Raw genomic sequence first — 15,114 nt, 5'->3', positions numbered from 1 at the left:
TTACTGGTGCAGTTTTATCTCTTCTTTGTTGGCTGTTGCTAAAAAATGTGGCTATGACAAATCCAGAGAGTCCAACCTTCTTGTACTCCTTCATTAGGAACAGTGACCTGTTTATCTGTTTATTGTTGCGTTTATAACACGAACCTTTAACTGCGTTCTCGCGCGATAATATATATATCGAGAGAACTGCTCTGTCTCATGACGTTACAGTCATCCAACCGTGGCCCACTCAAAACGCAACCGGTGAGGATTACCGGACGGCGTACAGCGGGGAAAAACCGGATTGGTGCCGTGGCGCAGCGGAGACGTATCCAGTGGAAACCCCAGGTTAGGAACCCTCTTATAGAACATTACCAAAGTGGCATTTTATTCCTTTAACTAAGTAACTAAATCCCTGCTTTTTCCTGACCTGCCACTAGAAGGGAAATTTAAAAAATGCCTTGATTATGGGCGGGGCTCCTGGAGCAGTTAAGACACGCCCAGTCTATACTATAAAATCTCCAATGAACAATCTATGCTATGTTAACTAGCTACTCAATACTCAATATACTGTACCTCTCTATTGACTCTTTTCTCAATCCAACCTACTCACCACAGATTGTAGAGCCCACAGGTGCGATTCTTATAAAAGGGGCGGGGCTAACAGTGCTTGTTTGTGACGTAAGATGGTACCAAAACATCACATGATCTTGTTCTCAGCCAATAGCAAAAATCAATTGTAATAGCCAGGTTTCAACCCATAGAGGGCAGTCACTCTGACATTTTACAACAAAATACACCCGCACGACTTCATACCCAAATACATTTGTATTCAGCAGGGGTTTAGATGCTACAAATCATCCTCTTTAAGGATGATTTGTAGCATTTGTTGTCTGTTTGAGTTTGAAATTCATTGTATAATTGTTATTCCCTTCAAACAAGCATTTGTCCAAAGAACATAAACATGCAAAGTAAACTTATATTTACACACCACTAACTTTGTTTCTGTTTTAGCTCAAATTAGGGAAGTTAACATGAAGCAACTTTAGGTTGCCGCTGGTTTCAAAATAGAAGCCTGTAGTTATATCGTAACAATAAAACCCGGACCTGACATTAAGTTTTCAATGGCCTTGTAATGGGCCTCAGTCCAGTCCAGTGGTTGAGGGATTCTTGGTAATCAACAGTTAACTTGTCAATAGAATACTATTGATTTTTCAAAGAAAAACAACCCACAGAAAAGTTCAATGTATGACCTCAATGGGCATGTCAATGAGAAAAACTCACCACGAAGCAAACATGCTTTCTTAATGCATAATGATTAATAAGATAGTCGTTCCCATGGATCTACAAAAATGTGCATCAGGCAGTGAATGGCCACGCTTCTTTTTCAACAAAACACATTTTTCTCCCCTGCAAGCTTTTGATCTCTGAACAGGAACGGCCTGTTTGGGATACTCTGCTTGTAATTGGAGGGACACCAAACCAAAGGTCATAGTTCCTGGCATTGATGTGTCAGCACAACAGTAGGCCTGAAATACAGACTGGCTCTCTCTCCCACTGTATCCCCTCCCTCAATCCCAGCTGTTGCTGGATACTCTTCTCATTTGTCTTCTGATTGAACTCTGGGTTTCCTTTTTCGTCTCTTACACAAGCTGTGTGGGTGACACTTTGAGGCCTAGTGAGAATTTGCTTTGGGTCAAATTTATGGAACAGTTGGGGGTTCCCTTTAGGATAGTTTCTGAGTGAACCCATCAGCTAACAAGACAGAGGATATTCCCAATGTGCTGCGTGTAGAAAAAACAGCAGGGTGCACCCCAGGAGTCACTTACATTGTTTTCATCCAAAACTAAAAATGGCCTAAATTTGGGGCATATATTTAGGGAAATTCTCAATTACCAATTCTGTTTACTATTTGGAAGACTATTTGCAATTCAAATGTAGCCCTACACAAGGCATACACACACGTTTCCATTTAAACATTTAGCAAAATTAAGCTAAAGGGTAAAATACCCTAGTTCATTTTCTGTGTTTTAGGTAAACCAGCAAAAATGCTAGAAAATAAATCTTAAGTTTCTGTTTTCTATGATTTCCATTAACCCATGACACAATGGAAAGCTGAAATGGAAACCAGTTCAAGAGACTATAAAATGTTAATGTTTGCTAGCATCTTTTAACATACTAAGACCAAAGAATACAGCTTTTATTGTAAATATGTAAGAATAATAACTACTATCAACAATGAAAGTCAATTCTAAAATCACTCTCAGTCAGATTGTACGAGGTTAGCCCACTAGTTTGTCCAGTTCCTGTTTTTCATTTAATAATCAGTGTTTTGGATATTGGTATTGAATTAAAGGGGACATATCATGCTAAATCCACTTTTTTAGCCCTTAAATGCATTTTGATGTATATTTAGATTGTTTAGAAGCACAGAAAAGTTAAAATTAATCTCTTCAGGTGCTCCCTTGATGTCTTTATATTCTGTTTTGGTCATATTTTTCAATCTGTTTTGATTTTTCGATTCTCTATTACGTTTTTTGAACAATAACGTCAGCGGAACTGCCAAATTAGGACATCGACTCCAGGTCCAACACTTCGAGCAATCCGCCATTTTTATTTCTCGCTTTTATTTTGTAGTCCAAGCTCCAGGATGCAGAAGTTACGAGAGGAAAAATCAAAATGTTTGGTTGTTGGATGTAGTAACCCACACGCTTCATTACAACGTCTCCCAGCATCAGAACCTTTTCAAAGTGCCTGGTTGAGTTTTTTTTTTCACGGAAATGTACCCACATCTGTGGGTAAGGTCATTTTTGTGTGCGCGAAGCACTTCAAGGATGACTGTTTCAGCAACCGCCAGTATAAAGAAGGATTTGCCGAAAGACTTTGTCTGATTGAGGGGTCAATTCCTTCTATCTTTGGAGACGACGAACAGAGCACTTCGGTAAGCTGTAAATAACGCTAAAAAGTGTGATGATAAGACGTCCCTGTCATTGTTTTGTTAGCATTAGTAGTTGCACCGTCTTCATATGTTAGCGCTGTGTGCTCATTTTAGATCCTTGATGATAAGGCCTACGTGGTTTAATTTAAGTCTAAAGTTTTCATTAGTCATTTCATTTTGCTGTTTTTGTCTCTGAAAAGACTGTATTAAAATGCATTTCGTGACGTTAGCTCAGTGCTTGTGTTAGCTCACTTGTTAGGGTTCTGCAGGTTCATCATCTTCATTTTCATCTCGCTCCGCCAGGTCCGACTCTGGCTCAAACATGTAAAGCTGGATGGACAAGTATTCCGTTGTTGACATTGTGTAAATAACGTGTGAATAAACTTTTTCTGCGCCACTACATAGCCATATCTCTTCTATCAAACTACAAAAATGGCCGAGCAGGGTGGAGTTGAACCTGGAGAGGGGGCGGGGTATGAAGTGTCTCATTTGCATTTAAAGAGACCGCACCAAAACGAGTTGCTCTTAGAAGCACATCAGAAAAGGGGTAAAAAAGGGGTCTGTGGAGCTATAATAATGAGGAATTCAGACCCAAGCAGTGCAGTTCCGCTTTATATAGACCACAACTGTATGATTTATATCTAAAAAGGAAGGATTTAAAACCATGATATGTCCCCTTTAAGGTTAGTTACCATTTACACGTTCTCACAAGTTTAAAAACAAAATGAATTGAATTGTATTGTATTTCAAATATATATTGTTATTGATATTGCTCTATACTGTATATCGTGTTTATTATCGGGATATATCGTATCATGACAAGCATTTCGTGAATCATATCGGCAATGCACACCCCTAGTCCTTAGGATAAAGCTGCCGAGTTAGCGCTCCTTTCTTTATGGCACTAAATTAGGCGATAACTTCCAACATGATTCTTATTCTAGGTTCTCCATCTTGTCTCACACATTTATTCAAGAAAGTGTCTATTCGTACGGGTGCCGTACGGCCAAGCCCCGGTGCTATTGGTACGTTTACCAAAGTACATGTACGTAGCGTCTTAGGGTTAGGTTTAGGGTTAGGGTTATAACCCTATATCATAACAATTTTTAGGGTTAAGGTTTGGTTAACGGTTCGGTTTAGTCTTAGTCACGTGACCTAAACTGGCCAATGAGGGGCGCTACTTACGGATAGAATGCCGGTATATTTATATGGCAACCCTACGGTTGCCATATAATGCACGACTTGGAGTTTTATTTGATATGTAAAGTTTCTAGACTTTCTTGCAGCAGGGCAGGGATTAAAGTCTTTACAACCTGATCGTCTCACAAAAGCCCATTCATAAAATCTGTTGCTCTAGGCACTCAATGACCATTTGTTCTTCTGTGAGTGCTTTGGGACGCAGGCTCATTGCGGCACCCGCTTCTTGCAATGTGATTTCAAAAATTCCTAAACAACATAGAAAAATTTGCTAGAATTGTTGCTAGTGGTTTTTTTGAAAAAGAGTCCCAGAGGGGTCTGAAAAGTTTCCAAATACAGTTGCTAAGTTAGCAACACTCGACATTTTAACATTGAATTCAAGCTGTTTGTTGAAAGTCATCTTCTCTTTGCCTCCTCTTTAACTACCTTGGTACCAGATGTTACTGCAACCAAAGAATGGTGGCAGTTCAGTGGAATTTGTATTTAATCTCTTCAGAGACTTTTGAAAACCTCAGTTTGAAGATTAAATGTTGAAGAGAATGTAAGTCCAATGGAGTGAATGTTTCAGACTAAAATGGCTATTTTTCTTGTACATGGTGGTAAGTGAGACTTTTTATGAGAGCCTATTAAAAGCTAGTTTCTCAAAGTGAATGACCCATGCCTCATTAACAATCAGATGTATTTGTCCCAACTTGTCAGTTAAGTTAGCCCAACTTTGCTCTTCATGGTGTCTTCTCCTTTTTATTCTGCTGCTATCAGCGGGTTAAAAAGGTAGGTGATGTTATTAACAATATTCCTTTTACATTATGTTTAGGTGCTTTGCTTTTTTTTCCTGGCATTCTTGTTTGTCACAAGAATGAGCAATCTGCCTCCGGTGTGTTGAACTTGTCGTTATGTGAAGTCGTTTGTAATTTTAATTAATTAATCTTCCTGGTTTGATCATATTTTTTTAGTTCACTGCTTGCACTGGGTTTGGATGTATTATAAAGTCCTCTGCACTTCACTCACTCACTCAGGATCCAAATAAATGTGGACTATTAACATCAAAGTGATCAAACTAATTTCATGTTGAGTTATGAGGTCACAAACCACACTTAAATCATCCGTTATGATGTGCGTTGATGATCATTTTATCTTTTTTTCTTACCCTTGCAGGCGGGACAGGGGGGTGGACATCGCACTCTGCTCTACGGTCATGCCATCCTCCTACGCCACTCTTTCAGTGGCATGGTGCGTATATTTAATGTAACAGGGACCAATCCAGTTGTTCTAAAGGAAATATAGAAAATGATCATAAAATTAAACTATATTAAAGCTGCTGGTGACGATTCCTAACATTTCTGAACTATTGATGCCAGCGTGTTCCCAAAAACTCTTCCAAAGTAACATTTCTGGTGTTTTCACAGATTCAAAGTTGTGCCATAATAATGTTTTCTACGGAAACATCCGAATACGACTGAAATTTTATGTCTCAGGAAGTGATGTCATATCATGAGGAACTCCATAAATCACACATGTCATACTTAAGGACGTGGGCCAAATCTGGCCTACCAGGCCAATTTGAGAAAGTAATAAAATAAACTATAATGTCTATAATTACATTGACCAATATATTACTAGTTAACGGGTTTAGTAAAGGTTTTGTCAGTTGAAATACATAAAATTGTGAGTATTTCATTACAATTTTATTTTTTTATAAGGTGCGTTGTTAAGATAAATAGTTCTTCTTAATAATTTACAAATACTTCTTTGACATTAATTTAGACATCTATTTATTTCTAGATATGTATTCATTAATTTCTTTATTATTTTATGGGTTTGGCCCACTTGACATTAAATAGTGTCGTATGTGGCCCTGGGTTAAAATGAGTTGGACACCCCTGGTATAAATGAATTAGAACAAAAATGGTGTCAAGTGATTCACTGTCCACCTTGTCTGGCAAAGACACTCAAGAAATCACAGTAAGAATAAGGTAAAACACTTCTGAATATCAGAAGTATAACTTCAAACATCTTTGCATTCTTCTACTCAACTCCCAATCCCACAATGCAATGCACAAAACTTTTCTGAAGTTGAGATCACATAACCATTGAGTAAATTTTTCCATTTTTTCAGATGAAATACCTTCAATTTATCAATGTATGAGGCCTACACAACGTTTTTATTTGTGCTATAAGAAAATGTTAGTTATGTTATCGTCTCCAGCAGCTTTAAAGTAATTTTACACACGTATTTAAGCTATGCTTTACAATCTTGAATATATACTGTACCACTGGCATTGTCTTGGGAAAACAAATCAAATCCATAATGTTTAATGAGGTAATAAATGCAGAATTAATGTGATTTATGTGGCTTTTGCATCTCACTCCTTCTCTCCTCATCAGTACTTGACCTGTTTGAAGACATCAAGGTCTCTGACTGACAAGCTGTCGTTTGATGTCGGACTACAAGAGGACTCAATAGGTACAGTGTGACTAATGGATTCTTTTCTGTACTTAACTGTCATTGCCTGAATTTATTCTTCCTTGAGTGGCCATTTAGAGTCACCTTGAGGTACAATGAGCACTCGTGTGGATATGTGTGTTGTATTTCTCGTTTATCAGCACAGTATGTTATCCTCCACTGTTTTTACAAATCTGGACTAAAATCTTTGTAATGTACTTATTTGAAGATTTATGCATAACAACATGCATTATTATGCACCATAATTCATTTTATTGCCATTTTTAAAATGGGACTACTTTTACAATTTAAGAAAGTTGAAATCACATGACTGATGACGTCACATGACCCCACTGCCTGAACAGCTCATTGTTTTCTATTGGAGTGAAGCATTCAGCCCAATTCTTAGATCATGATCACAGCTTTTTTCAGTCATAATGCCAACTTACGCTGCTTGTGGTTGCTCTAAAAAAAAAAAAAAAAAAAAAAAACAGGTAAAGTTAATGATGCCGATGTAACCCTCTTTTGTTTACCGAAAGGGGATAAAAACAGTCGTGACCCAACAAAAACAGTTGAAGACACAGAAACCGTTTCTTTATAACCCCCTGTCAAAGTGTACATTTTTCTCAAATGGTGGTTGCCATTATTACCATGTATTCTGGGAATGTCATATTCTTCAAAACTATTGGTATGATGTTAACGATGCCTTAAAGCATATTTTTTCACACTAACATTCCACTTGACTTTAAAGCTATGTTTCTGGTTATAGGACACAAGCATTGCAAACAATAAATGTGTATCTCAGGAATATTCTTTTAGCTGCAGCTAAAAAAGCTATGACAAAGAAGTGGAGCGCACAGAGATAACTAATATATAAACAATATATGTCTGAGACTACATAGACTATACTCTGCTTTTAATTGACAAGAGTGCTACAGATTGACATTGATGCCTTTGTTTTTCCTTTGTAGTTTTTTTTTTATTTTTCATGAATATATACTTGAATTAATCCCAATCTGGGTAGTGATGTAATCCTACACTTGTTTACTATCTGGGTGTTCAGTCGTTAAATTTTATTTTATTTTATTCCTTCATATAAAAAAAGGGGGATGGAGACAAAACACGAAATGTCCTTGAATGTTTTTTTTAATATCATATTTGTCTTTTTTGGCAAACCTGAAGTGTATTGTCTCCTTTCTTTCAATAAAGACATAATGAAAAGAAAAAGAAGACGCACAAACCCTGAGGATAGAAGGACTTAGGGTGGGATTCCTTCTGTCCTCAGGGTTTGTGCGTCAACAGATTACTCGCTAATTTCTGCCACTAAAGCGTCAGCCGCACACTGTTTAAGGGTGAGTAAAGGTACCTTAGGAGAGCTCTTCTTCTCTGCTTCATTTTCTACTACGGAACCGCAGAGTTGGAACTGTTGCCCCCTGCGGTCATATATTTTCTTTTGGGTCACAACTCTTTCTATCCTCTTTCTGTTAACAAAGGAGGTTTACATCAGCATCTTTCAAAAGCAGCACAAATTGTAATTTTGACCGAAAAAGCTGCTAAATGATCTAAAAATCAGTAGAAAACATTGGGATGTTTACAGGCAGTGGGGCCGTGTGACATCATGAATCACATGATTTCAAGATGATGGAATACAGGCTCTTAAACTGCAAAGTAGTCCCATTTTTAAAAGGCAATTACACAAATACGGTGCATAATAATGCGTTTTGTTTAGCATATATCTTCTAACAAGTACATTTTAAAGATTTTAGTCCAGATTTGTAAAAACAGTGGAGGATTCCTTTAAATCATCCACGATCAGGCTTTACATTTTTGTTTTTGTGTGTATTGTGTATCAATAGGAGAAGCCTGCTGGTGGACCATTCACCCGGCGTCCAAGCAAAGGTCCGAGGGAGAGAAAGTCCGCATCGGGGACGACCTAATCCTGGTCAGCGTGTCTACAGAGAGATATTTGGTAAGTATTTCTCACCCCATATTTGTTCATGTTTGACTGACAGTTTTAATTCGGAGACAGGTTTTAGTGTCACTGGCAAGAAAGAGACACAGATTAAATGTATCGAATCAATTCAGCAAATTCCATCCCATATGACAGAAATAGTACATTAATGAATACATGAACATCATTAGTTTTTCATTTTAATAAGCTTAGCTGTTGGGGTGGGAAAACAGTGTCTGAAAACATGGAGTAGGAAAAAGAAAAGTATTGTCTTAAACTTTAAGTAATGACATTAATAAATACTGTAAATAAATGGTAATTCTGCTTTACAAAATTTCTAAATGTCAGGCTATTTCATCTTTTAATTTAAATACTTAAGTCAGTGATGACTGTGAATATAGATTAAATATTTTTTTATCAACAACGTTTTTGCCTTGAACTAATTTTGAGGTTAATTTGATTTAAAAAAAAAAGAAAAGAAAAAAGGAAATACCGGTAATTGCATTTTTACTGCACCTTTTTTGATGACTCATCAGAAACTCTTTTGTCCTTGCGTCAGTTTCACTCATCAAGATTGTGACCAGATTTATCCATTTTCAATGACTTTTAAAAAGTGTAGTGTTCAGCTTTATTAGGATTTAGAGCTGGAACATTTGTGATACTCTTGTGTATTTTCTTTTTTCTTTTCCTCCAATCCAATCGTTGAGACGAGAAAGAGAAATATACTCTATTTATAGAATGCAGTGGATGTTTGGTGGCGATATGCAGCTCATATAGGGAATCGGCTATGATAAGTTCAGCTGTCTGTCTTTAAATGGCACTTTGGAAAGTTTCCGAGCCTTCAGATGGCTCCGATCTGTGCCTCACTTTAAAATGACGAGGCAATTCAAGGGGAAACCTGACAACATCTCATTGCTATGTGTAATGGGAATCTGATTACCTGTGAAGCCCTCCCGTCCAATCTAATGTTGGGAAAAAAACTCTTTCTTTTGACTGATGAGCTCAAAGCTATTGTGAACTTCCTTATGCAGCGCTAGTATACACTCGACCTCAATTAACTGGGCTGGTTGAGGGAGCATGGGGAGAGGGAGGTATAGCGAGAGGAAGCAGCAGATATAGAGAAATGGCAAAAGGGGAGGGACGGCAACGTGCTTGGCATTCCAGAGGAACTATAGTGCTGTGTGGACTGGCCCAACAGGGACAAAACTGTTCAATTAGACTACATCAAAACTGGGAAAGTGCCAGACATTCACCTCGGCCTTTGGGAAATCTGCACCTGATGTGGTCGAATACAAAGGGACACGTCAGTAATGCAGATGTTTTATTCCTCAGCAACTCCAGAGGACATTATCGTGTGAAAACATTTCTCTTTTTTTTTTTTGCTTAAAGGTCCCATATAATGCTATTTTTCACCCATCTCCATTTCTTCTAAGAACCCCAGAAACATAGTATTTGAGGTTTATTTTCACAAACTCGCCTGTTTTCCAGAGTTTTAGCCTCTGAAAAGTCAGTTTCTGAGCAACTCTACACAAACAGGCTGATTTGCGGCCTACTTATGCATGTTCATTATTGGGCGTGTCTATAGACGGGATACTGACTTTCTCCTCCCCACACGGTGACATAGGGCCAGAGGATGGCCCGCCCTCCTCCCACCCACTTAGTAGCCGAGCTCATGCTGCTTTATAAACACGAGACAGAGCGTGGGGGCTGGGCGTTCACCGGTACATACATAGACTGTAGAAAATACATACATAGCACAGTGCAAAGGGCGCTGAAATGTTCACCTTTGTGTGTGTGTCTGATTATATATCAATCATGGCAGAGAGCTTCCTGGAGGCGCGGCTTCTCCAGCTTAGTGCAGCGTCAAACTTGTCATCAAAGTGGGAACTCGTCATCAAATTGGAGCGAGGTGTTTGAGCTCACCCTGCAGTAAGAAAGGAGCAAATCACCCTCTAACTAACGATTTAGGGAATCAATGAAAAAAACCCTTTGGGCATGTGTATGAAGCCCTAATAGCACTTTTATCATGTTTAAAGCACAGAAAAGTTGATTTAGCTTAAAATGGGCCCTTTAAATTCAAGCCTAGATTATAAACGTAAATGTATTGAAAATAATTTCATTGTGATGGATGATGCTGTCTCACAGCTCTGTGTAAATCTCTTGTTTTTAGGCAAAATTCACATGGATAAAGAACATGTAAAAACTTTTTAAAAACCATTTTCATACATTTAAATGTAAAAGTTTAAAATAAAGGTATTAGTATATTCATTACGTGAAGTTAAGCGTGAAGCATTTTTCATTTTAAGAAGATAATATTTTCACCTGCATTTATTTGTTTTTGTTTGTTAGCAGGAGTTTGTCAAACATATTTTTATTTATTTATTTTTGTTTTTTTTACCAAAGATAGACCTTATGTCATTTTAATTTAATTTAAATCAGTTATGTCGGGTTGGTACCTCCATTGCCTCACAGAGTTTAATACGGATCGGATCCAGATTGCACATTTCATTACGATGTTTTAACAAAAACTGGGGGTGTCCACATATTTGGACTGAGTGTATTGTTATTCATGATGATATAAATTTTTTCCAAGCCTTCAAGATCAACACTTCAGAACACTTTGTTTGTGTTTTGTGGGAAAATGCTTGGAATTCCAAAAAAGTGAGAGTTATTTCCACAATTTGCAATAAAAAAAGACTGCAGATGTGTGTAATAAGCACAAAAGCTCATGCAAATATTGTCATTTTTTTTAGATTTGTGTATTTGAAGGGATAAAGATAGCTAGAATTCAAATATTTGGTTATTTATGCAATGATTCATGTTTTGTCTATCATTTATACTTTTTTCTTTGGACCGAATTGGATGATCTAAAGGGCCGGATTTTTCCCCCGGGCCTTGAGTTTCACACATATGATGTAAATCAATGTAAATTGTCTATTTCCTTCACGGGATTGCTTTTAGGAGAAAGTATGGGGACAGCTCCACCAATGTGTTACCAAACCATTCTAAATCCCCTCTGTCTTCCTTTTCCAGCATCTTTCCATCTCTAATGGCAACATTCAGGTGGACGCCTCCTTCATGCAGACGCTGTGGAACGTTCAGCCCACCTGCTCTTCAGGCAACATCGCTGTAGGTAAGTTTATATTCCTGAAAAGATCACCAACATCTGCCAAAGCTCTGCACGATAAACTCTGCCTCTCTGTCACTCTTTGAGATTTAGTTTTTACTGCATTTTTAGGGATCACTGTTGATTAATTTCTTTTCTCATTTACGTTGAGCCTAAAACTTGTTTTAAAGGATAACACTTTAGTCATCTGTTCTACTGTATGTACTTTAATGGTTCTGTTCATACAAAGAAGCACAAACGTTATGCTTGTAACTGGTTTATTTCAGGGTATTTGACTGGAGGACATGTAATGCGTCTCTGTCGCGGCCATGATGAGAGTTTGACCATCCCTGGTGCAGATCAGAGTGAAGAAGAGCAGAGGTAATACATATTGGTAGATCAACAGTATCTGCACATTTTTTTTTTTTAAATGTCTATAGGTTTATAAACTGCAGTATGCGGCAGGAATCCAAAGCTATTTTCTCATTGAGAAATGGGGCAGTAAAAATGTTCGTAAGGAGATTCGTTTAAAAGGACCACTCAAATATTCTGTTGCAGGGGTTTGAAGGGCGTTTTAGTTCTGAGCATCTTATGTAGGTTATTATATAATTTATAACCACCAATATTTTCTTTTTTTTTTTTATGTATTTACCTCTTGGTAATGTTAAACAACCTATTTTATAATAAAATACCCTCGATGTGATTTTACAGAAAGGAAAAAAGAGCACTGCTTTCATTTCCATTACAGTACTTGCATTATCAATATTGGGTCGACTAAGGAAGTAACTGTTTCTGTAATTACCTTTTCATCTGCAAATTGGATTCTTGGACCAGCAATGCCTCTTTGCCAACTTTGGATTTTACTGCAGTCTCACATAAACAGCAGCTGTTGTATCCCCGATACATTTTAAAGGAATGCTGAGTAGCCCCAGGCACAAGTTGTATTTGAATATCTGCAACAATTTTTTTGCAGGATGTTGTTTTAGTGCCCTTTTCACTAGTGCTGCTGCTGCTGCTGCAGTGGAGTGTTTTCAAATCCTGCATTACTAGCTTCAGTGTTTTTGGATTGTGAGAGGAAGTTGGGGTACCCATAGAAAACCCATGCAAGCAAAAGGAGAACATGCAAACATAACACAGAAAGGACCTGAGTTTTATGTTTTTCTTTACTTGTGAAATAACAACGAATTGACATTTTTTTTCTCTTAAATTACTATAAAACCGGCAAATAAAATCTAACTCTTTGGCAACGTCTCCAAATTTGCATTGCATCCAATGGGTATCAGAGGATATTAAGGAGTACGGGTATATTAGGCACTGCCAGGCACTGATATCCGCTACCATTATCAATATCAGTGGATCTCTAGTTGAAAGCATAAAAAGTGTCCTTAATGTTAACATGAAGATATGGACTTTTATTAATACAACTGAACCTGAGCAATTGAGGAATACTGCGTTTTTATATGAGAGTGCGAAAAATGTTTTCACACTCGTTTAAATCGTCTAGGACGGGACTGGACTGTCTTAGCTCCTAATATGTTTTAAAAATCATGCTTTTTTCCCTCCTTTGTCATTAGTTTCACATGATCACTCACAAAAGAGTCTGTAATTACTTCTACATTCACCTTCGACTGCTTCTCTTAGACACAGTATCTTTGAAATACCACTTTTCTATTTGGAAAGTCAGAAAAAAATAGAACATTACAATAAATCAGCTTTTGTTTTCTATGGGATAGTTAACTCATTGACTGCCAAAGACGTCTTTTGGTTTAGTAACGTTGACTGCCAAAGACCTCTAAACACGTTAATTGTGTTTTTCGGCTGGGGTTGCTAGGAGACAGAGTGACAAAGCTCTCCTGTGAACATCGAGGTTGTACCATGATGTAGTGACCAACTGGTGCCATGTAGGTGGCAGCAGAGCACGTTTGGGTGAGAGTTCACCCGTGATGGGCAGTGCTCAGAGGGAGAGGAAAGTAGTTTGCCAGACAGAAAATGGCGCTACGAGAGTTGATGCTGAAGTTCCCAGCAGCGCACACTCAACCAGAGCATGTGTGGAACTAAGTGGACTATTGAGAGTGTCGTAATGGTGAGGGAAAACGATCAAAAAACGGGGCAAGCGGTGAGACTCGGCATGTCCGGGAGGTGGAGGAAGTTGCGTGTGTGGAGACTGACGGGGAGAGAGACTTTGAGGACGGCCAAAATACAGTAAGCAAGCAATTCTGACCTAGAAAGCAAAATAATAAATTTGTCATCAAAAGACCGGTCTCAGTGTTGTTAATGTAGTTTTATAGTAGGAAACTAATGTTGAGGTGTCACTAAAGCAAAAAAAAAATTGCTTCAAAGTCACTAATAGGTTTTTTCAGAAAAAGACGTTTTCCTCAGCTTTTTGTCACAAACTGCTCTGGTTTCAGATTTCAGATTGTCACAGTACAAAATGTTCTGTGGGTCTTAAAAGTCACTGAAAATGATCTAAAACGCTGGCAATATGGGGTTGGCTTCTCTGAAGAGGGCTGGCTGTCACTGTATTATTTTGAATGTGTTCATAGAAACAGTACCTAAATCCTATTTAAAGCACCTAATTTTTTGTGGTTCTGTACTTTGTTTCTCCTTTTGGGAACTCAGTTCATAATTTGTTTTTTCCCCTCACCTCTCCTCATGTTGTTTTCCCATTCTTTCATCTAAATACACCCTTGGCGACCCACAGTTCTTTCGTTCTTGTCTCCCATGTAATTTGTTACTGTTCTTCCATGTTCTCTTTAGATGGGATGATACTGAAATTTATGTAAGGCACTTTGTGGTTTTTTTACCTGTGAAAAGCCCTCTATAAATAAAGATTACTTACTATTTTCTGTATTTAAAACCAGATTTCCTTTTGTATGTTATGTGTTTAACTGTCTCCTTGTGTTTTTAGGATAGTCAACTATGAAGCAGGTAAAGGAGCCTCAAAGGCCCGCTCACTGTGGAGACTGGAGCCTCTGAGGATCAGGTAAATTCAGGACCACACACACACACACTAACACCCCAACACTGATTAAAAGCCTCAACAGTATGGGGGGTGGATCGCTTCTAAATTTATGTGCACCAGTCTAGCGCACTCATACCTGCCTGTCTAACTTTCAGTAAACTTACCTAATTTAAGTAATTAGGTGTAGTGGCAGGTGTGGCATGAGTGAAGCTATAGCGATCAAGTGACCTTCACTATGTAGCACCGTCTACGTGACATGTAAACACTTAGAAAAAATTGTTAGGCATGCAGGCGTGTACACGGGTGCAAGTCAGTAAATGTGTGTGAGTGTTGAGTGTTGTATCCTGTCCAACAACAGCAACGATCTGACTCAGAGCATAACACTACAGTCACTACCACTCTATGGACGGGTGTCGTGACACAGACTGTAACCGGACTAAATAGTGGTTCGTTATACACCCACACTCTCTATAGCTTCACTCACGCCACACCTGTGTCTACGTGTGACTGATATATTTGTGTGTGTGTAGGTGTGCAT

General features: G+C 38.1%; 1 protein-coding gene across 1 annotated transcript in view; it reads left to right on the top strand.

Moving 5' to 3' along the window:
- ryr3 (ryanodine receptor 3) overlaps nucleotides 1-15,114 on the top strand; it is a 169,407-nt gene that overhangs the window by 33,125 nt on the left and 121,168 nt on the right. Inside the window, 6 exon segments of the mRNA XM_028439455.1 lie at nucleotides 5,270-5,344; nucleotides 6,500-6,578; nucleotides 8,414-8,526; nucleotides 11,542-11,641; nucleotides 11,902-11,995; nucleotides 14,523-14,597. Coding sequence (XP_028295256.1) covers nucleotides 5,270-5,344; nucleotides 6,500-6,578; nucleotides 8,414-8,526; nucleotides 11,542-11,641; nucleotides 11,902-11,995; nucleotides 14,523-14,597 — 536 coding nt within the window.

The sequence above is a fragment of the Gouania willdenowi genome, chromosome 24, assembly GCF_900634775.1.
Source record: "Gouania willdenowi chromosome 24, fGouWil2.1, whole genome shotgun sequence".
In the NCBI taxonomy this organism is placed as follows: domain Eukaryota; kingdom Metazoa; phylum Chordata; class Actinopteri; order Blenniiformes; family Gobiesocidae; genus Gouania; species Gouania willdenowi.
The sequence above is the reverse complement of the archived record's forward strand: the minus strand, read 5'-3'. Positions and strand labels throughout refer to the sequence as shown.